General features: G+C 41.7%; 1 protein-coding gene and 1 non-coding gene across 2 annotated transcripts; both read right to left on the bottom strand.

The window, feature by feature from the left end:
* Positions 1-5,014: 5,014 nt before the first annotated feature.
* Positions 5,015-5,121, bottom strand: LOC147940019 (small nucleolar RNA R71). The gene has a single exon (XR_015564799.1). It is a non-coding gene; the product is annotated as a small nucleolar RNA R71 (small nucleolar RNA).
* Positions 5,122-6,799: 1,678 nt separating this feature from the next.
* LOC104709515 (uncharacterized) lies at positions 6,800-7,294 on the bottom strand. Its single transcript, XM_010426113.2, has one exon. The coding sequence runs from the start codon at positions 7,292-7,294 to the stop codon at positions 6,800-6,802; it is 495 nt and encodes a 164-aa protein (XP_010424415.2).
* Between the last annotated feature and the right edge of the window lie 15,139 nt (positions 7,295-22,433).

The following is a 22,433-nucleotide window of genomic DNA, read 5'->3' on the forward strand; positions in this document are numbered from 1 at the left end:
TCGGGTGGTACAGACCCTACCGCTGCATATACGTGGAGGACGAGTGTGGAACGTAACTTCCAGATGCTCGGATGCTCAGAGGGCCTTCATGAGGGGTCCATGAGTGTGGCCGGTGGGGACGATGTCGATCCTCGAGTGGCCGGTGGTGCTAGGGTTCCGGGTGTGGGAGTCCCAGCAGATGGAGTCCCTGGAGGATTTGATCTTGCGGGCTTGTTAGCACAGTTGTTGGAGTTGTTGCCGGTAATGGCACCGGTTCAAGCTCACGTAGTGCCACCAGTGGTGACAGAGGAGCGGCACCCGGTTCAAAAATAAAACAAGTGTGGTGTTGGCTCCAGCGGCCATGGCTTGGCCGATGGTCTTGGCCGCTGGTGGTGGCGATCTTCTTCTTCCTGAACTCTATCGGCCAGCTCTTGACCGATTGGGATTGCCGCTGGTCATGACGATCAAATGCATCTCCTCTTCACTCGGACACCGTTTGGCCGCTGCTCTTGGCCGCTGCTCCAGGCGATCAATGCACGTCTTCTCTTCCATCGGCTGGTGCTTGGCCGCTGCTCCTGACCAATGATGGTCGTGTATGCTTCCTGATCCCTTGTCACTTTTCCAATTCCACTCCTCTTTGCTTCTTTGTACCAAAACAAGTCCAAATGCTCCAAATATGTTGAGATTACTCCAAGAACCTGAGAGATAACAAACTAGATGCAAATGCTCCTAAAACAACCTAGAATGACAAGATTGTACAACAAAACTATGCAAAAACAAGGCTTAAAACCCAACAAAAACACAAGATACCACTTGGGCACACAAATTCGCCCGTGCACCAATATAGTACCATTATCTGAGACCCGATACTCTGAATCAACATCCTTAGAGGTATTCACCAGCCCTAAATCCTTCTCCTGAGCCAACCGCACCCTACTCAGAAGATTTGCTCTATCAACCGCCTCCAAGCCCTATGGCTTCTGCGATACTGCACACAAACTCAATGCACTGATCTCTCCTACTAGAGACTCCATATCCTGCTCTTGAGCCGAAGCTACCCTCTTCTTACTCAAAGCATCTGCAACCAAGTTAGCCTTACCAGGGTGATCGACTATCTCCAAATCATATTCCGCCACAAGCTCCATCCACCGCCTCTGCGTCAAGTTCAGCTTGGGATGAGTGAATATGTACTTCAGGCTCTTATGATCAGTAAACACCTATACCTTTTCACCATAAAGATAAGATCTCCAAATCTTCAGGGCAAAAACTACAGCAGCCATCTCCAAATCATGAGTAGGAATGTTGTCATCATGCTTCCACAACTGCCGCGAAGCGTAGGCAATCACCTTCCCATGCTGCATCAACACACACCCCAAACCAACTATGGATCCATCTGTATAAACCACACAGGGTTCTCCCTGCTCAGGCAAAGCCAAAACTGGCGTAGTAGTCAACATGTCCTTAAGGCTTGCAAAGCCCTCCTCGCACTCCTCTGACCAAACGAAAGGAATATCCTTTCCCGTCAACTTAGTCATCGGACGTGCCTTGCTTACAAAGCCCTGCACAAATCTCTTGTAGTAACCTGCCAAACCAAGGAAACTCCTGATCTTTGTGGTATTTTGCGGTCTAGGCCAATCCCTGATAGCCTGAATCTTCTCCGGATCTACAGAAACTCCCTCTACTGAAACGATATGACCCAGAAAACCAACCTCACGCTGCCAAAAACTACACTTGCTCAACTTAGCAAACAACTTTTGCTCCCGCAGCTTCTCTAGAACTGCCCTCAAATGCATTGCATGCTCCTCAAGACTCTTAGAATAAACCAGGATATCATCGATGAAAATGATAACAGACACGTCCAGAAACTCCTGAAACACGTTGTTCATCAATCTCATAAACTATGCTGGCGCGTTAGTCAACCCAAATGGCATCACCATGAACTCATAATGCCCTTACCTCGTCCTGAATGTCGTCTTCCTCACATCTGCCTCATCTATCGGTATTTGATGATAACCCGACGCTAGATCTACCTTGAAGAACCAAGTACTACCTCTCAACTGATCCAACAACTCATCGATCCTAGGAAGAGGGTACTTGTTCTTCACAGTGACCCGGTTCAAATCTCGATAATTAATACACAAGCGAAAACTCCCACCCTTCTTCAACAGATCCTCTAGCTGCTTCTTAAGCTCTGCCAGCTATGTTGGAGCCATCCTGTAAGGAGCCTTGGATAACGGTGTCGTCCCCAGTTCCAGTTCAATCGTGAAAGGATCAGACCGAGATGGTGGTAATTCCTGAAAAGACTGAAACACATCCTCAAACTCCTCAACAACCTGAATGCCGCTAACCGTAGACTGTCCCACTGACTCTAGCATCGATATAGTAAATAAATAAGCCTCACGGCCCTTCTCATTCAGCTGCCCAGTCTGCATGGCCGAGATCACTAGACTCCCCGAAGTCTGTCTAATACCCTGAAAAACCAACTTGCCTCCTAGACGCTCAAACTCCACTCTACCCCGATGACAATCCAAATGAACCATGTGCCGATGCAACCAGTCCATCCCGAGAATAACATCATACAACTCCACTGGACTGATAAGCAAATCCGCTGGCCATGACTCTCCTGCGATCTGAATTTCTACTCCCCTAGCTCGTCCAATGACTCTCAGAAACTTTATCAGCACTCTCTGCACACTCCGCAGTAATGAAGCTACGAGTAGCTCCGGAATCAAACATAACGTGGGAGTTAAACCCGCCCACAAACAAGGTCCCTACACAAACCTCATGTGTTGAGAACCTAACACTTTATCATAGGAAAACATAAAATCGGAACCTACTGAAATTTACCTAGTTTAAGTACCAGAAATTATACCTGTGATCGCCCCGGTGATGGTTCCACCTGTTGATATCTTGTGTTTTTGTTGGGTTTTAAGTCTTGTTTTTGCATAGTTTTGTTGCATAATCTTGTCGTTCTAGGTTGTTTTAGGAGAATTTGCATCTAGTGTGTCATCTCTCAGGTTCTTGGAGTAATCTCAACACATTTGGAGCATTTCGACTTCTTTTGGTGCAAAGAAGCAAAGAGGAGTGGAATTGGAGAAGTGACAAGGGATCAGGAAGCATACACGACCATCATCGGTCAGGACCAGTGGCCAAGCACCGGCCGATGGAAGAGAAGACGTGCATTGATCGCCAGGAGCAGCGGCCAAGAGCAGCGGCCAAGAGCAGTGGCCAAACGGTGACCGAGTGAAGAGGAGATGCATTTGATCGTCAGGACCAGCGGCAATCCCAATCGGTCCAGAGCTGGCAGATGGAGTTCAGGAAGAAGAAGATCGCCACCACCAGCGGCCAAGACCATCGGCCAAGCCATGGCCGTTGGAGCCAACACTACACTTGTTTTATTTTTGATCCGGGTTTGACCTAGTTTGTTTTGGGTTGACCCGGGTCCTTTTCTGTTTTCCTATAAATACTCTAACCCTATTAAGGGGAGATTTATCTCTTATCTTATCTATTGTTTTTAGCAGCCACTTAGGATTCTTAAGCTTGTTTACTCTTGGTTTGATGAATGATTGAGTACTTCTAAGTTTTTAATAGCAATTTCTATTCAAATCTCCTATTCTATAATCTCTAATTATGATTTCACAAAGATCAAACCTCTACTTTTGTGTGATCATAACCATGAGTGAGTAGATCTTTTAGAACTTTGGGCTAGGTAGATTGGGGACACCAAGATGATTAATCTTTGATGTCTAAGGCTTTATTTATGTATTTCCTATCTTGATTAGTGTTAATAATGCTAGATAGCTTTGATAAGCTTGAATCTAGACATTAGGATTTCCATGCCCATAAGGTGTTTGATGAAATTCCTGAACCAAATTAATCAAGGGCTTTGCATTCCTAGCCAATGGAAATTGATAATTAGGGTGCTTAGTGGTATTTAGACTTGCTCTTAATGCATGCATGCCTTGTGATTGCCTTAGGAAATTGTTGATTATCACTTGATTAGCATAGGAATCTCTATCATGGAAATGGATTGATTTGCATAAATGTTCTTAGCCATAGGATTGTTCTTGTTTGTTGCTTAGACATCTAGGATTGGTTAGCTATCTCCCAAGTCAATAACTTTCACTTGTTTAATCTTAATTTTTAAAGCTTGTTGCTAGTTGCGTTCTGTTTCTTTGATTTTGCTTGTTTTGAATTGTCTTGTTTTATTTCTTTGAATCAGTTTGTTAGTTAAAATTGTTACAAAAGAACCTTTTTCTATTTAAGAATAGATTGAGCATCTTTGTGTATTCTTAGTGAGTTGATTAATGCAAATTGTGGATTGATAATTTAATTGAAGTAAAAGTACTGCATCAATTTGGCGCTGTTGCCCATTTGCATTCAATTTGACCATTAGTATTTCAACTTTGCTTTAGCCTATTCATTTACTTTACATTGTTACTTCCTTGGTTTTCTTTGGTGTTTTGAATTCTCTTTTGCAAGATGTATGAACTTGAGAAGTTAAGGCCAAGCAAATTTATTTGAGCCTGTTGAAGACATTCACCGTTTTGAAAGAGATAACCGCCGATTAGCCCGCCAAGCTATGGAGAACAACCCTCCTCCTGCTGCTGGTCATTTCCATTATGACCAGCACAATGATGAACAAGCTCCTCTCCATCCTCCAAGAAAACCAAGAGTCATTAGAACTTTTGATCAGCCAAACATTCATGGGAACCGCATGGGAATTAGAGCACCTCCTGTTGAGAACAATAACTATGAGATCAAGTCAAGTCTTATCAACATGGTGCAGAGCTCAAAGTTTCATGGTTTGCCTATGGAAGACCCTCTTGAACACTTAGATCAGTTTGATATGATGTGTGGGACAGTGAAAATCAATGGTATCTCTGAAGATGCATTCAAGCTCCGCATCTTTCCGTTTTCTCTTAGAGATAGAGCTAGGACATGGGAGAAAAACCTACCAGTTGGATCAGTAACCTCTTGGGATCAATGCAAGAGAGCTTTCCTATCCAAGTTTTTCTCTACTACAAGAACATCAAGGTTAAGGAATGAAATATCAAGCTTTGCTCAAAAGGGAAATGAGAGTTTTTGTGAAGCATGGGAAAGATTCAAGGGCTATACTATGCAATGTCCTCATCATGGTTTCTCCAAGGAGTCTCTTCTCAGCATATTATACAGAGGGGTGCTACCAAAGATAAGGATGTTGCTTGACACAACAAGTAATGGTAACTTTCTTGGCCAAGATGTTGATGTTGGTATGACTTTGGTGGAGAATCTTGCTCAAAGTGATGGCAACTATGGGGAGGATTATGATAGAACTCCAAGAGATCATTCTGATATGAATGAGCAGCACCGCAAGGAGATCAAAGCATTGAATGACAAGATGGATAAGATGATTCTTGCCAATCAAAAGCCAGTCCACTTTGTTACAGAGAGTGATGTCTATCAAGGATATGAAGAAGGTATGGAAGCTTGTGTTGAGGGACAAGAAGAGGTCAACTATGTAGGTGGCCAAGGGTATAACAAGTTCCATCCCAATTACCGCAATCACCCTAACCTCTCTTACCGCAGTACCAATGTGGAGAACCCACAAGATCAGAGTTATCCACCATAAAAACCACCTGGTTTTCCTTCCCAACCCAACTATCAGCCAAAACCTCAAGGGAATTACAAAGCCAAACCTCAAAGCTATTCCCAACCTCAACAACAAATGAATGCACCACATCCTCAAGGTCAAGTAGATGACACAACTGCTCTACTTAGACAAATCCTTGAAGGACAAGGAAGAGGTGCCATTGAACTTGCCACACAAATGAAGGCCATGCACCACAAGGTTGAAAATGTCTATGGTGAGTTAAATGCTAAGATTGAGAGGTTGCAAACACAAGTCCAAGGACAAGCTTCCTCATCATCAACAAGACAAATGGGTTCATTACCAGGGAAACCTGAACCAAACCCAAAGGAATTCATCAATGCCATAATGCTGAGAAGTGGTAAGCAACTACCAACTACTGAGCTCAATAGGGGCATTGAGCCTATAAGGAGGGGAGGTAGTGGTTGAGATTGAGGATGAAGATGAGTTGATATTGACAGATTTGGGTAACGACAAAGAAGCTGAAGAAGTTGTGGTTGACAAAGGGAAGAGTAAAGTGGTTGAGGAACCAAAGCAAGATAATTTAAATTTAAAATTAAAGTCCAAATAATATAGAGATGCAGCTATGATCAAGCAAGCTTTACACTAGAAGAAAATGCTTTCAAGTGGCACAATGCTTAAAGCTTAGACTCTTCATTTTTTCCCAAAGATTAAACAAGCACCAATGAACTATAAATGAGGGTTGTGGGTTCAATCCTAAGACTCTACTTTTACAAGGCAACTTCATCATTATCCCCAATGCAAATGCATACTAAATGCTTCTAGACTCAATCCTAAACACAAAAATGATTATGCAAAGCTACATGCATTTTTTTTTTTTTTTTTTTAAATTTTGAAAAATTGTTTTGATTTTTCTCAAATTATAGCTACTAACAAATGCATGACACTAAAATTAAAATCAAAACAAAACACAATGTTAGATGGTTAGGTTGTGAAATCTTGAGAGTATTGATTCTTTTAGCAAACCAAACTCTCCTTGTTTAACTGTCAAAGTGCTTTGGAGCTCATCTTCTATTGCCAATTCCTCCAAAAGCTCATCAGCTAAAGCTTCCATCTTCTCAATGTAGAAAACTTGACCATCAATTGTAGGCTTCCTCATCACTTTGTTGATGTCAAAAGACAAGGCTTCCTTGCCCAAGATCAATTGAATCTTCCCACCTTTCACATCAATCATTGTTCCTGCAGTTCTAGAAATGGTCTCCCCAAGATGAGTGAATCTTCTGGTTCTTCATCTATTTCAAGCACACCAAAGTCAGTTGGGATCACAAAATGGCCAATCATCACTGGTAAGTCTTCAAGCACTCCAACTGGTGTTCTAACTGACCTATCAGCAAGAACAATGGTGATCATACACTTCTTGTAGTGAGTGAAACCTAGTCTTTTGGCAACTGATAGAGGCATCAAGCTCACACTAGAACCCAGATCACATAAACAATGGCTAAAAGATAAAGGTCCCAATGTGCAAGGGAGAGTGAAGCTACCAGGATCTTCAAGCTTTTTTGCTACTACATTGTTTTGAATAATAGTACTGCACTCATGAGTTAAGATAACCATTCCTTGTAGAGCTTTCTTCTTTTCCAAAACTGCATCCTTGAGGAACTTGTTGTATGATGGGTTCAGCAAGAATGCATCTATGATAGGCATTATAATAGCAACATCTTTCATTTGTGCATCAAACATAGCTCTATACTTGTCCACTTGTTGCTTCTTAAACCTACCAGGAAATGGCAATCTTGGTTCATATGGTGGAGGCACAAATAGAGTTTCTTTGGCAACACCTTTACTTTTCTTGAAAACTTCATCAATGGTCTTATCTTGCTTTTTTTAAAAAAACTTCTTTGAACTTCTTTTGATGAACTCCCATTCTCATTAGACTATGCTTTAGCATTCCTTTTTTTTTATGAAACTTTTCTAGGAGACATCAGCTAGACTTTTCTTTTCCTTTTTCCTCTTAAGAGACTTAGAGCTTTTAACGAGACATAACCTTTTTTTTTAATTTTTTTTAATCTCTCTTATTTCCAAACCTTTACCCAAATCGAAATTCTAACCACCTATTTCTTTCAAAACCAGTCCTAATAGCTAGCTATAAATATTCCAAACCTAGCTAAAACAAGAGCCAGTTCTTTGTCATTAAATGAAGGGTATGAAAAGATTCTTGACTCTCACAAGCCTTCTAGTGATGATGGAAGCTTCCTTGAGTTAAAGAGCAAATGGTGTGTTCAGTTGAAGTAGACTCAAATGAAGATTGGAGTGAGCTTAAGGCACCCAAGATTGAACTTAAACCACTCCCTAAGGGGCTAAGGTATGCATTTTTAGGTAAAAACTCTACTTATCCTGTCATTATCAATGAAGAACTTAGTAAACAAGAAACTGTTATTCACTTGATGATATTAAAGGAATTCCTGGAACTCTTTGCATGCATAGAATTCATTTAGATGATGAATCAATGACTTCCATTGAACCACAAAGAAGGTTAAACCCTAACTTAAGAGATATGGTGAGGAAAGAGATTCTTAAACTCCTGGATGCTGGTATCATATATCCTATATCAGATAGTACATGGGTTTCACATGTACATGTGGTGCCAAAGAAAGGACGAGTTACAGTTGTTAAGAATGATAAAGATGAGTTGATTACTACTAGAACTATAATTGGACATCGCATGTGTATTGATTATAGGAGACTCAATGCTGCATCTAGAAAAGATCACTTTCTTTTATCATTTATTGATCAAATGTTAGAGAGGCTTGCTAGTCATACTCATTATTGCTTTCTTGATGGTTATTCTGGTTTCTTTCAAATCCCCATACATCCCAATGATCAGGAAAAGACTACTTTCACATGTCCTTATTGTACTTTTGCTTATAGAAAGATGTCATTTGGATTGTGTAATGCTCCAGCTACTTTCCAAAGATGCATGATGTCAATTTTTTCTGATCTAATTGAGGATGTTGTGGAGGTTTTCATGGATGACTTCTCTGTCTATGGACACTCTTTTTCTAGTTGTCTTTCTAATTTGTACAGGGTCTTAAAGAGGTGTGAGGAAACAAATCTGGTTTTAAATTGGGAGAAGTGTCACTTCATGGTAAAAGAAGGAATTGTGTTGGGACATAAGATTTCAGAGAAAGGCATTGAAGTTGATAGAGCTAAGATTGATGTGATGACCAATCTAGCACCACCAAATTCAGTCAAGGGGATAAGAAGCTTTTTGGGTCATGCTGGATTCTATAGAAGGTTCATTAAAGACTTCTCAAAGATTGCTAGACCTCTTACAAGATTGTTATGTAAGGAAGTTGAATTTAAGTTTAAGGAGGAGTGTCTTCAAGCTTTCAAGAAGATAAAAGAAGAGTTGGTTAGTGCTCCAATAGTTCAAGCTCCAGATTGGAATTTGCCATTTGAAATCATGTGTGATGCTAGTGATTATGCAGTTGGAGCAGTGTTTGGTCAAAGAAAAGATAAGAAGCTTCATGTTATATACTATGCAAGTAGAACCTTGGATGAAGCTCAAGTCAAGTATGCTACAACAGAAAAAGAGCTCCTAGCTATTGTCTTTGCATTTGAAAAGTTCAGGCAATACTTGGTGGGTTCAAAAGTAGTTGTTCACACTGATCATGCAGCATTGAGACATCTTTTAGCAAAGAAGGATGCTAAACCAAGGCTGTTGAGATGGATATTGTTACTTCAAGAGTTTGATTTGGAGATTAAAGACAAGAAGGGTATTAAGAATGGAGTAGCTGATCATCTATCAAGATTAAAGATTGACAATGAGATTACAATCAATGATGCACTTCCTGAAGAGCAGATAATGGCAATTCAACTCCTTGACAAGACCAATGAGACTTAGAAAAAGCTTGGAGAGGTCATGAGGTTGGAAGAGAATGGTCTTTGGTATGCTGATTTTGTTAACTATCTTGCTTGTGGAATAGAGCCACCAAATCTGGTTGGTTATGATAGGAAAAAGTTCTTCAGGGACATCAACAACTACTATTGGGATGCACCTTACCTCTATACTCTTTGTAAGGACAAGATTTATAGAAGATGTGTTGCCAAAGAAGAGATAGAAGGTTTAGTAGAACTTTGTCATGGAGCAGCCTATGGAGGTCATTTTGCTACATTCAAGACAGTCACAAAGATTCTTCAAGCTGGTTTGTGGTGGCCAACTATGTTCAAGAACACTCAAGAGATCATCTCCAAGTGTGATTCATGTCAAAGAAAAGGCAACATTAGCAGGAGGAATGAAATGCCACAAACTCCTATCTTAGAGGTTGAAGTTTTTGATGTATGGGGTATTAACTTCATGGGACCATTTCCTTCTTCATATGGTAACAATTACATACTTGTGGCTGTTGATTATGTCTCTAAATGGGTGGAAGCCATAGCTAGTCCTACCAATGATGCAAAGGTAGTGTTGAAGTTGTTCAAGACAATCATTTTTCCAAGGTTTGGTATTCCAAGAGTGGTCATTAGTGATGGAAGAAAACACTTTGTAAACAAGGTCTTTGAGAGTCTTCTTAAGAAGCATGGAGTGAAACATAAGGTTGCTACACCTTACCATCCCCAAACTAGTGGTCAGGTTGAGATTTCAAACAGGGAAATCAAATCAATTCTTGAGAAAATAGTTGGTATCACAAGGAAAGATTGGGAAAATAAGTTGGATGATGCTCTATGGGCATATAGAACTGCCTACAAGACACCAATTGGAACCACTCCATTCAACCTTCTCTATGGAAAGTCTTGTCATTTGCCAATTGAGTTAGAGTATAAGGCAATGTGGGCAGTCAAGCTTCTTAACTTTGATATCAAGAATGCTCATGAGAAACGCTTGGTACAATTGAATGAGTTAGAGGAAATCCGCCTTGAAGCTTATGAGAGTTCAAAGAGAGTTCCTTGCATCTTTGTCAGTGTTGGAGACTTGGAGACTTGTAGAAAAACAAACTAAGGCAAAGGAAGTTCTAGAAAGGGTTGTTGAAAAGAAGAAGAAGAAAGCAACTCAGTCTAAGTGTTCACTTGGTAAACAAAAAACTCTAGCAAGCAAGAAGAAGAGTAAGGAGCTTGTGATTGAGGATAATGATTCAGAGGAAAGGGATATGAGTGAGTGTGAGCTGATTCTCCACCATCTCCAGCTGCCAAGGAAAAGCAGATTAAACCAATCAAGAAGAAGCCTACCTATTCCCAACTGATGAAGCGCCTTTATAAGATCAAGTTTGCTCCAACTAGATATCCAGATCATGAATTCCTTCACAATGCTGGCCTCCTTGAAGACATGCAAACTATCTTCACAACTTTGGGATTAGGACAGTTCTTCAATATGGCTTTTCCCACCTATGTTGAGCCAACAAGAGAGTTCCTTGCATCCTTGTCAGTGACTTATTATGAAGATGAGATGGTGGAGGAGAATAATGATCTTGGGCATTTTGAGTTTAAAGTTCAAGGGAAGCACTACAAGATGACCTTTGGAGAGTTTAGAGCTATCTATGGTTTTCAACCAGGAACAACACTAACCCTAAGGAGTATAATTATTTTTGGGAAGATATTGGTATGGGAGGATACATAGCTGGTCAAGTTAAAAACTCAGGCATCCAACATCCTACAATGAGATATGCTCACAAGGTTCTCTCTCACACTCTTTTTGCAAGAAGAGAAGCAGGAGGAGTTCTAGCCAATGAACTTGGCTATCTTCTAGAAGGGCTGCAACCTTTCATAAGAACCTATGAAGAAAAGAATCCTCCATTGTCCAATGCTGAAAATACTTGTGTTGCTGCTGTTTTTCTTCACCAAATGCTTCACTACCAGGGTTGGGTTTGGACAACAACATATAAGACCCCTGTTCTAAGTATGGGTGGACTTGTCACCCCCATTTTGCAAGCAAAAGGAGTTGAGCTTATTGAGTTTGACCATGACATTGTAAAGCTTGATCTAGTCTACCTCAAGAAGACTACTTATTTGGATGGCCAATCTGAGAAAGGTTTCTATGCCTACTATGGGTACATTTTCAAAAACATGCAAAAGAAGAGGCTCCTGCTCCCTCAAAAGGATGTCACAACCCTTTATATCAAGTATGGAATATACTGTCAGATTAAAGATGACTTCTTGTACTCCTTTAAGGATGATGGGCCAGTGATTCCAATAACAACTTCAAAGAAGGGGAGAAACCAAGCAGAAGACACTTCTCAAGCAGCTCCTCCCAGCCCAGTTTATGGTAGTGCTAGGTATGATTTCCAGCCATTTGAAGAAGCCACTACAAACAAGTGTCTTAGCGAAGCACACACCCACATCCACCTTCTCCAGCGTTTGGCTAAATGGCAAGGGAAGAACATCAAGAAGTTAGTCAAGGGAATGAAGGGTCTTCAAAAGAGATTGAAGCATGTGGAAGCAAAACTTGACATTGAGAATAGAGTCTTTTTCTTATTTTCATTCTTATTTTTGTCTTGTTAGTCTCTTTCCTAGCTTTTCTCACACAGAGACTGTGTGAATTAAGTTTGGGGGAGGAACTAACCATCTAGCATTGTGTTTTGTTTTGATTTTCATTTTAGTGTCATGCGTTTGTTAATAGCTATGTTTTGAGAAAAATCAAAACAATTTTTGAAATTTTTTTCAAAAAAAAAAACCAAAAAAATGCATTTAGCTTTGCATATTCATTCTTGTGTTTAGGGTTGAGTCTAGAAGCATTTAGTATGCATTTGCATTGGGGATAATGATGAAGTTGCCTTGTAAAAGTAGAGTCTTAGGATTGAACCCACAACCCTAATTTATAGTTCATTGGTGCTTGTTTAATCTTTGGGAAAAAATGAAGAGTCTAAGCTTTAAGCATTGTGTCACTTGAAAGCATTTTCTTCTAGTGTAAAGCTTGCTTGATCATTGCTGCATCTCTATATTATTTGGACTTTAATTTGATCTTTAAATTATCTTGCTTATGGACTATGAATGCTAGCTCATGGAACTTTCATTTGGGTTAACTATCTCTATTTGCCACTCTATTTTGTTTAACCCAATCTCTTGCCATACCTTTGAATCCCAACCTTTTTTTTCAAGCCATGTATTGATTTGTTGAGTGAGGTCTTTTCTTGATAATGCTATAGGTTGTGAAATCTTGAGAGTATTGAGAATGACAAAGAACTGGCTCTTGTTTTAGCTAGGTTTGGAATCTTTATAGCTAGCTAATAGGACTGGTTTTGAAAGAAATAGGTGGTTAGAATTTTGATTTGGGTAAAGGTTTAGAAATAAGAGAGATTAAAAAAAAATAAAAAAAAATAAGGAAGGAATTACTTGGTCGAAAGAAAAGAAATTTTTTATCTCTAAGGTTAAGTTTGGTTAAAAGCTCTAAGTCTCTTAAGAAGAAAAAGTGAAAGAAAAGTCTAGCTGATGTCTCCTAGAAAAGTTTCATAAAAAAAAAAAGAATGCTAAAGCATAGTCTAATGAGAATGGGAGTTCATCAAAAGAAGTTCAAAGAAGTTTGAAAAAAAAAATGATAAGAGCTTGTGTTTAAAGTGAAGCCTTAGAGATATTCAAAAGTTTGATACCATAAGTAAAGAAGAAAATGGGTTTAAGTTGAATCTAGTTGAGTTTTTGGGTTAGAAAAAAAGAAAAGAAGGATGAGAAAAAGGGTAGAAAAGCTTCTGGGTGGGTAGAACATCAAGAGCTAAGCTTTGTATGCCCAAATTATTCTCAGTCTTAGATAGATTTCACAACTGTCTAGCATTCCTTTTTGTTTGAGAGTAAGCCACCCAAAATCATCATTGCCAACCATTTTTTTTTTGTAAGAAAGCCTTTCTCTTAAACCAATTGAGCTTGAATTATTTTCCATTTGCAAGATCACACCAAACACTTTAATGAATGTGAAAGAGATGTTCAATAGGAGTGCAAGTCTTTACCAATAGATAGAAAGTGAACTAGAGTGGTGTATTGTGAAAAGCATAGAAAAATATTTGTAAGGACTTTGATTGATCTTAGCACCATTGAATTACATTTAAGGACTGTGGTTTGAATCCTTTGTTGATGCTTTTTGGTTCAGAATTTTTTTTTTCTTTTTTTTTTCAAACCTCTCTCTCTCACTTTTGATTGGTTCTTGCTTGAGGACTAGCAAGAGATAAGTTTAGGGGAGTTGATATCTTGTGTTTTTGTTGGGTTTTAAGCCTTGTTTTTGCATAGTTTTGTTGCATAATCTTGTCATTCTAGGTTGTTTTAGGAGCATTTGTATCTAGTGTGTTATCTCTCAGGTTCTTGGAGTAATCTCAACACATTTGGAGCATTTGGACTTGTTTTGGTGCAAAGAAGCAAAAAGGAGTGGAATTGGAGAAGTGACAAGGGATCAGGAAGCATACACGACCATCATCGGTCATGACCAGCGGCCAAGCACCGACTGATGGAAGAGAAGACGTGCATTGATCGCCAGGAGCAGCGGCCAAGAGCAGCGGCCAAACGGTGGCCGAGTGAAGAGGAGATGCATTTGATCGTCAGGACCAGCGGCAATCCCAATCGGTCAAGAGCTGGCCGATGGAGTTCAGAAAGAAGAAGATCGCCACCACCAGCGGCCAAGACCATTGGCCAAGCCATGGCCGCTGGAGCCAACACCACACTTGTTTTATTTTTGAACCGGGTTTGACCCAGTTTGTTTTTGGTTGACCCGGGTTCTCTTCTACTTTCCTATAAATACTCTAACCCTATTAAGGGGAGATTTATCTCTTATCTTATATCTTGTTTTTAGCAGCCACTTAGGGTTCTTAATCTTGTTTACTCTTGGTTTGTTGAATGATTGAGTACTTCTAAGTTTTTAATAGCAATTCCTATTCCAATCTCCTATTCTATAATCTCTAATTATGATTTCACAAAGATCAAACCTCTACCTTTGTGTGATCATAACCATGAGTGAGTAGATCTTTTAGAACTTTGGGCTAGGTAGATTAGGGAGATAGATGATTAATCTTTGATGTCTAAGGCTTTATTTATGTATTTCCTATCTTGATTAGTGTTAATAATGCTAGATAGCCTTGATCAAGCTTGAATCTAGACATTAGGATTTCCATGCCCATAAGGTGTTTGATGAAATTCCTGAACCAACTTAATCAAGAGCTTTGCATTCCTAGCCAATGGAAATTGATGATTAGGGTGCTTAATGGTACTTAGACTTGTTCTTAATGCATGCTTGCCTTGTGATTGCCTTTGGAAATTGTTGATTATCACTTGATTAGCATAGGAATCTCTATCATGGAAATGGATTGATTTGCATAAATGTTCTTAGCCATAGGATTGTTCTTGTTTGTTGCTTAGACATCTAGGATTGGTTAGCTATCTCCCAAGTCAATAACCTTGCCCAAGGTTCACTTGTTTAATCTTGATTTTTAAAGCTTGTTGCTAGTTGTGTTCTGTTTCTTTGATTTTGGTTGTTTTGAATTGTCTTGTTTTATTTCTTTGAATCAGTTTGTTAGTTAAGATTGTTACAAAAGAACCTTTTTCTGTTTAAGAATAGATTGAGCATCTTTTTGTATTCTTAGTGAGTTGATTACCAAGGATGAGGAGTTGAGACAGGAGATCCTAAGGGAGGCTCATGCGAGCAAGTTCTCCATTCATCCAGGAGTGACTAAGATGTACTCTGATCTCAAGAGGTACTATTACTAGGTCCGGATGAAGAAGGATGTGGCTAGTTGGGTCGCGAGGTGCGATGTGTATCAGCTAGTGAAGGTTGAGCATCAGGTCCCAGGTGGATTGCTGAAGAGTCTTCCCATTCCAAAGTGGAAGTGGGATATGATTACCATGGACTTCGTGGTTGGTTTTGCTAGTGTCCCGGACTTTTGAGACTATTTGGGTCACTGTGGACCGGTTGACTAAGTCGGCACATTTTCAGGCCATTAAGAAGACTAATGGAGCAGCGGTCTTGGCTAAGAAATATGTGAAGGAGATAGTCAGGTTGCATGGGATGCTAGCGAGTATTGTGGCTAATAGGGATTCCAAGTTCACTTTGGTGTTCCGGAGGGCGTTTCAGGCAGAGATAGGCACCAAGGTGCATATGAGCACAACTTATCATCCCCAGATAGATGGGCAGTCAGAGAGGACAATCCAGATGTTGGAGGATTTTCTGAGGATGTGTGTGTTGGATTGGGGTGGCCATTGGGCCGATAGTTACTAGTTAAGTATTGGGATGGCTCCTTATAAGGCTTTGTATGGGAGGCCATGTCGTACACCGTTATGCTGGACTCAGGTGGGGGAGAGGAGCATGTTTGTTGATAGTTCTGTTCAGGAGACCTCCGGGAAGATTCGGGTGCTCAAGCTGAACATGAAGGAAGCTTAGGATAGGCAGAGGAGTTATGCCGATAAGAGGAGGAGAGATCTTGAGTTTTAGGTTGGAGACAGAGTGTACCTAAAGAAGGCCATGTTGCGGGGTCCGAACAGGTCATTGTCAGAGACTAAGTTGAGTCTGAGGTATATAGGTCCGTTCTGAGTGATTGAGCGGGTGGGACCGGTAGCATATAGGCTGGAGTGGCCTGAGGTTATGTGTGCGTTCCACAAGGTTTTCCATGTGTGTATGTTGCAGAAGTGTCTCCGTGAGGATGATCAGTTGTTGGCTAAGATTCCTGAGGATCTTCAGCCTAAGATGACTTTGGAGGCGAGACCAGTGGAGGCGAGACCAGTGAGGGTTCTCGAGAGGAGGATTAAGAAACTTCGCAAGAAGAAGATTCCTTTGATGAGAGTCCTTTGGGACTGCGATAGTGTTGAGGAGCAGACTTGGGAGCCAGAGGCGAGGATGAAGGCAATGTTCAAGAAGTGGTTTGAGAAGCAGGTCGCAACTTGAACTTGTCTAGCCTGGTCTCAGTTGTACTCCGTGGCTGGAGCGGGAATGGAGTATTCCAGCCCATCTCTCTTGTTTACTTGGTCGCTTAGGGATGGTTGGTTGTGCGACTAAGTAACAAGATGAGGTGGTGTTCAAAGTACGAAATTTCCGTGAGGTGTGGTTAAACGGGAAAGTTTCCTAAAATAGAAGTTTCTAAAAGAGGAAAGTCTCCAAAAGTGGAAAGTTCTTAAAATGGAAAGTTTTATGTGAGTTAGAATTTTTCCATTTTTAGTGATGATGAACCTTGGTGGGGCTTGTGTGGCCATCGTGGCGGACTTTTGAGTCATTGTGCCCGTATGTGGCGGTCTTTTGAGATATTGTGTGGCTTTTGTGGTGGGCTGTTTAGCCAACTGTGTGGCCTTTGTGGCTGGCTGTTTAGCTAATGTGCATGTTTAGACGGTCCTTTGGGATGTGTGGTCTTTGTGACGGTCATTCGGGACAAGTGGTCTTCGTGACAGTCCTTCGGGACAAGTGGTCTTCGTGACGGTCCTTCGGGATAAGTGGTCTTTGTGACGGTCCTGTTGAGGACATTTGTTTGGCCTTGGTGTCGGTCCTGTTTAGGACATTTGTTTGGCCTTCGTGGTGTCCCTAGTGGCATTTAGATGATCCTTTTGTGGTCATGAGGTATTCCAGTGAGGGGATATGTGGTTGGTAGGACAGTGTGATGTTTTATGTGAGCCACGGGAAGGGAACTTGGTTAGGGATAGGACTCAGACGTGTTCAGAATTGTTTTCTCGTGACTCTTGGGGGACTTTAGTTCTCCTAGTACTGCCATATTCTGAGACTTTGTGGCTTGAGAGTATGGTTGGTATATTGACTTCGGATGACGATCTGGGGCCGCATTGTAGGGTGGCAACCCGAGTGAAAAATATTGTACTTTCTTATATATTTGGCAAGCGGGCTTAGGCCCGATGTGGAGCCAACATTATGGCATGCAGGCTTAGGCCTGATGAGGATCCAATAAAACTCAAGGTGAAGGCCTATGAGTAAAGGAAAGTCCAAAAGTCAAGAGCAAATAATGCGTGAAACGTGAGTCTATCGCCTAGAGGTGACCTTTGTAGATCGATCGGAAGTACTGTGGGCCGTGGAGACGGTTGCACGGGAGTCCTTGACTGATGATTGTGCGAGATTCAAGGATGAATCTATGTTGGTGGAGGAGAATTGTAACATCCGTGAACCGGAGTGCATCGGTTGATGCAAGGTCGGTTTTGTGCAGACGAGATTAAGTTAAACGTTGCGTTTTAGGTTAGGAAAACCCTGGGAAACATGTATAAAAGGGGTTTGTCGTGTTGTGGTCGAGGTTTGGCCGTTTTTGGGAGAAAAGAAAGAGAGGAAAGAGTTTTTGAGTGTTCTTGAGGTTCTTGAGAGATTAGAAGCTGTTCATGTAAAGATCTGTAGCTGGGATCATCGTAGGAGCTTCCTGGAAGTGTTCTTTTCTTGTTTAAGGTTCAGATTCATCTGTGGCAAAGGTAATTGGCTTATCTAAGCTGGAGATTTCTCTGATATTCTTGTTTATGTGTTGTTTGGCTTGTGAGAATGTTATATGGGACTTTGTGAAGCTTTTTGTGGCTTGGGATCGAGTTTTGTGGTTGTAGGAACGAAGATCCGGTGAGAAGCTTGAGGGAAAAACGATGTTCGGCATGTGCATCGGTCAATGCAAATGCGAGGACAACACGTTTGACCTAGGAACATCGGTCGATGCTATGTGGAGGCGTCGGTCGATGCGATTAGGGTTATCGTGCTATGTCGAGCATGCGTCGGTCGATGCAGTGTGCGTGTCGGTCGATGCAACCCCAGCTGGTTTCGGTCGATGCAACCCCAGCTGGTGTCGGTCGATGCAGTGTTGGTGTCAGTCGATGCATAGTCCTGATTTGTTATTGTTGGTTGTTGTTTGTTGGTTGATGGTTAGAGATGTCTCTATTGCTTGTGTGTATAGCCCAGTAGATGGGAGGATTGCCTTACTGAGTGTTTATAAAATACTCATGCATCTCATTGGGTTTGTGGTGCAGGTAAAGGCAAAATGTGACCGTGGAATCAAGGCAATGAAGAAGATGATGTTCTAGGGACTCGATTGGTCGTTGTCTAGCATTGCTAGGTTGCTAGAGTTGGCACATTAGAATATTGCTAGGTTTCTGGTTCTATGTTTCTCCGCTGTGTGGTTAAATGGATATTTTCTAGACTTTATATATTGGTTATTAATTATTGGATATTTATTGGTTTAATGTTATGGTTTATGTTATCCGTTATTGTGTGATTGTGGTTAGGTGGTTAGTGGATATGGGATCACTAGTTGTAGAGTATTTATTATTATTATTATTATTATTATTATTATTATTATTATTATTATTATTATTATTATTATTATTATTTATTAAAAAAAAATGGGTCAGGTCTTTTCAACCCGCACCCAATCACAGCAGGAAATCTGAGATTGAACCCCCATCAATCTCCTAAACTTGCATCCGGTCACACTGCTTATCTCCACGTCCTTGACACTTTTTCCACCAACTCACCTGTTCTTAGGTCGCAACCTTCAAGACATACCAATCTCACTCTCAGAACCCTCGTCTTCGAGTCATACCGTCTCACCCTCAGGTCATCACCCTCGGGATCTCAGTACCAGGAGAACCCCCATCTCCTCTGCTACCCTCAAGACCACAGTCCCTCGAGCTATCAGTATCTAGGGAACCCCACGTCCCCTCAGGAGAACCCCCATCTCCTCATGAGTTGTTTAGGAGCCTCCGTCCCTATAGCAAACGGTCATAACGTCTATAAGCATTTCTCTAATTGGGACCGCCCCCCGTGATCCGCGTAGAACATCTCGATGTCCTACCATCACCATACATTCTCTCTTAATATCACCCCTGCCTTGGCCACCCCCAGGCCTCACTCCAAAACATCTCAAACACTTTGGTGCTCACACACACCCTTTCTAAAAATAGACAAGTTCCAACTTTTCATAAACCTTCTATTTTTAGAAACTTTCTATTTTCCTTTTTGCAACGCCACTTTCCATAAATAGCAAAGCTCTAACTCCTTTAACACTTTCCATTTTTTGAAACTTTCTATTTATGAAAACTTTCCATTTATAGAACTCCCGAGCGAATTCCTTTCCCAGAGATCCACAAATCACAAATCCAAAGAACTCCATTTTATTAAAACCTCAAATGCAATAATCGTTTACAACTCCAAAAGAAAATAAATAAACGAAAGAAAGAGAACTAAAAGATAAAACTAAATGCCGGGTTGGACACCCGGTCCTCCCTTCGGCTGCGCCACAACCTCCATCATATGCCTCCACTTAGGACAGAAAGGCCTGATATGCCCCTCCTCCCCACAATGATAACACAATCGACGATACTCCTGCGGGTCACCTGTCTTGGGATAGTCTACCAACCTGTGATCCCTGCCTCCACATCCAAAACACCCTCGCCCGCCTTGCTGCATACCCGGCATGTCTTCTGGCTTCCTCTTCTGTCCCTGCGCCGGCTTGCTGCCTTTGACAGGAACAATCTTTTCTGGCGTCTTCTCTGCCCGAACTGTCGGGCTAACCACCTCTACATTTGACCTCAAATCATCCTCTATCTCAGTTGTGGTCTCCACTAGCTCTGCCCTCGTGGCGAAACTCCTCCCTCTGTAGTGGACCCTCAAGTCCTTATGAAGCGCCCTCATGAACCTCCTGATCTGAGTGATCTTGGACTCCATCGCCCGACCACCATACATCAGAAGCCGACTGAACTCCAAGTCCAGTTAACGCACCGACCAAGTCCCCTGAGTAACTGTAGGAACCGCACCTCCAACCGGTCTAATGCCTCCCTAGGAAAATACTTTCGGTTGAACTCCTCCACGAAGTCAACCCAAGTACAACTGAGCATCACCAATCAGGTTGTGGTCCCCTATGTCCACCCAAAACTCCTCAGGACATCTGAGAGAATAGAAGTTACGTTCCACTCTCGTCTTCCACGCATCTGCAACAGTAGGATCAGTACCACCCGAAAACCGCTCAGTACTGATGTAGTTCATCTCCCTCAACATACTAACATAACGAGAATGAACTCCTACATTCGCATCCACTGGCTGCTGCACTCCCGCCGCCACTGGCGGTACTATAATGACTCGTTTCCCTGGTTCTGGCGGTACATGGAATGGTACGTACGCGATACATGAAATGGTATGTCCACGGTATCCGGAAGGATCAGGACGTATCCAGAAGGATCAGTACGTATCCGGAAGAATCAGTATGTATCCGGAAGAATCAGTACGTATCCAGAAGAATCAGGACGTATCCGGAAGAATCAGGACATATCCAGAAGAATCAGAAAGTATTTGATACAAACCTCGGAACGAGAATAAGACAAATCAGGATCCGTAGAGGACAACAGCCGTGATTCGATAGCCAATAGTTCCAGATGGAAATGGAGAGTTCGAGACTACCGAAGTAGTGAACAGATGTTTGAACTGAAGAAAAGGAATTTTAGACCTTACATTGAAGATGATGCAGGCATGTAAGTTTCTGGATGAAAATGGGAATATTTGACACTTAGTCTAAGTGACAGTCCGAGTGATAGTGGGAGTGAAAGTCCTAGCGATGGTGATAGTGATAGTGAGAGTGATAGTGAAGTAGGACTATCCGGAAATGGTCGCATCGGTGAACGATGGATCAGGCCGATGGACAAGGATGGACTGATTAGACCATGGGCCTATGGGTGGCCCAGGAACTCGGAATTCTTGCGAAGATTTAAGCCGACTCACGGGAAAGGAAACCCGAGAGAAATGGAAACTCATGGAAAAGGCAAAATTGGTCGGATAAGGATAAATGCGAAAAATTAGGAAGTTGGGGGACGATAGGGCTTATCGTTTTGTGGCAACTCAAGGCGGTTTAGTCGACCCTATATAAAGGATAGAACCCTTAGAGAAATTCTCTAGTTTTTGCATAAGACCTTTTAGCCGCCGCAAGAGAAAGAGAGAAGAGTTTCCATCGAGCTTGGCCAAGAATTCCTAAGTCTAGATCGAGAGAAGAATGGTAAGTCTTCCTCCACCTTGATCCGTCGATAGTATATGGTTCATACATCGGTGGTTAACGATGTAGATCTGTCCGTGTAGAGGCGGGGATCAGAATTGGGCATAGGGATCGAGAGATTAGTATCGTAGGTCAAAACCGAAGGTGAGTGCGTGACTGTGGCCGAGTTCCATGGTTGATTCTCTTGACCCGTGGTTTATTTAATCTCGTTAATTGCTTGTCCTAGTTAATGGTTAATGAGTGTTCTATTGCAATATGAATGGTGGTTGGTCTAAACGACTTGGACAACTATCCTATGTGAATTATTTGACTTGCGTGACTTGATTGGAATATACCCTGTGTCGGATTGAGATTATTGAACTGAGCCTAGTAAGACGGGATGACTGCTCCACTAAGCAAACTTGTTTGCTTAAGCCTCCTTTATATGGACGCAGGAAAAGAAAGGTCCGGTGATCAGGATTTTAGTGGCTGACCAGCTCTTGTGACGGAGGCAAGGGAGGAGGAGGATGGTGGCTCTGGGTAGTTTAAATTATGGCTTTTATTTCTAAGGATTGTATTGGTACCATACATGGTGTTAAGAATGATTTGTTAAGGATAATTTGAATCTCTAAATTAATGAATGCATATTTTTAAGTTATATCACCTGTTTTACATATCCGTTGTTGCATATGGTTAAATGAACGAGTAGAATTTGCATAGGCCCTAAGGAATTTTTACTGGCATGTACGGCCACGTATGGGATTTTAGGGTCGGGGTCTTACAGGTACTACCTGTACCGGTACCACTCCCGGTATCCGCGCCAACAGCTGTGCCAACAAGCCCGCAAGATCAACACCTCCCCCAGGGGCTTCACCTGCTGGGACTCCTGCACTCGGAACCCTAGCATCACCAGCCACCCCGGCACCAACACCGCGCACACCGACCCCCTCAGCGCCAATGGTCCCATCGGCACCTCCACC

The sequence above is a fragment of the Camelina sativa genome, chromosome 8 (genome assembly GCF_030686135.1).
Source record: "Camelina sativa cultivar CO46 ecotype springtype chromosome 8, ASM3068613v1".
Lineage (NCBI taxonomy): Eukaryota > Viridiplantae > Streptophyta > Magnoliopsida > Brassicales > Brassicaceae > Camelina > Camelina sativa.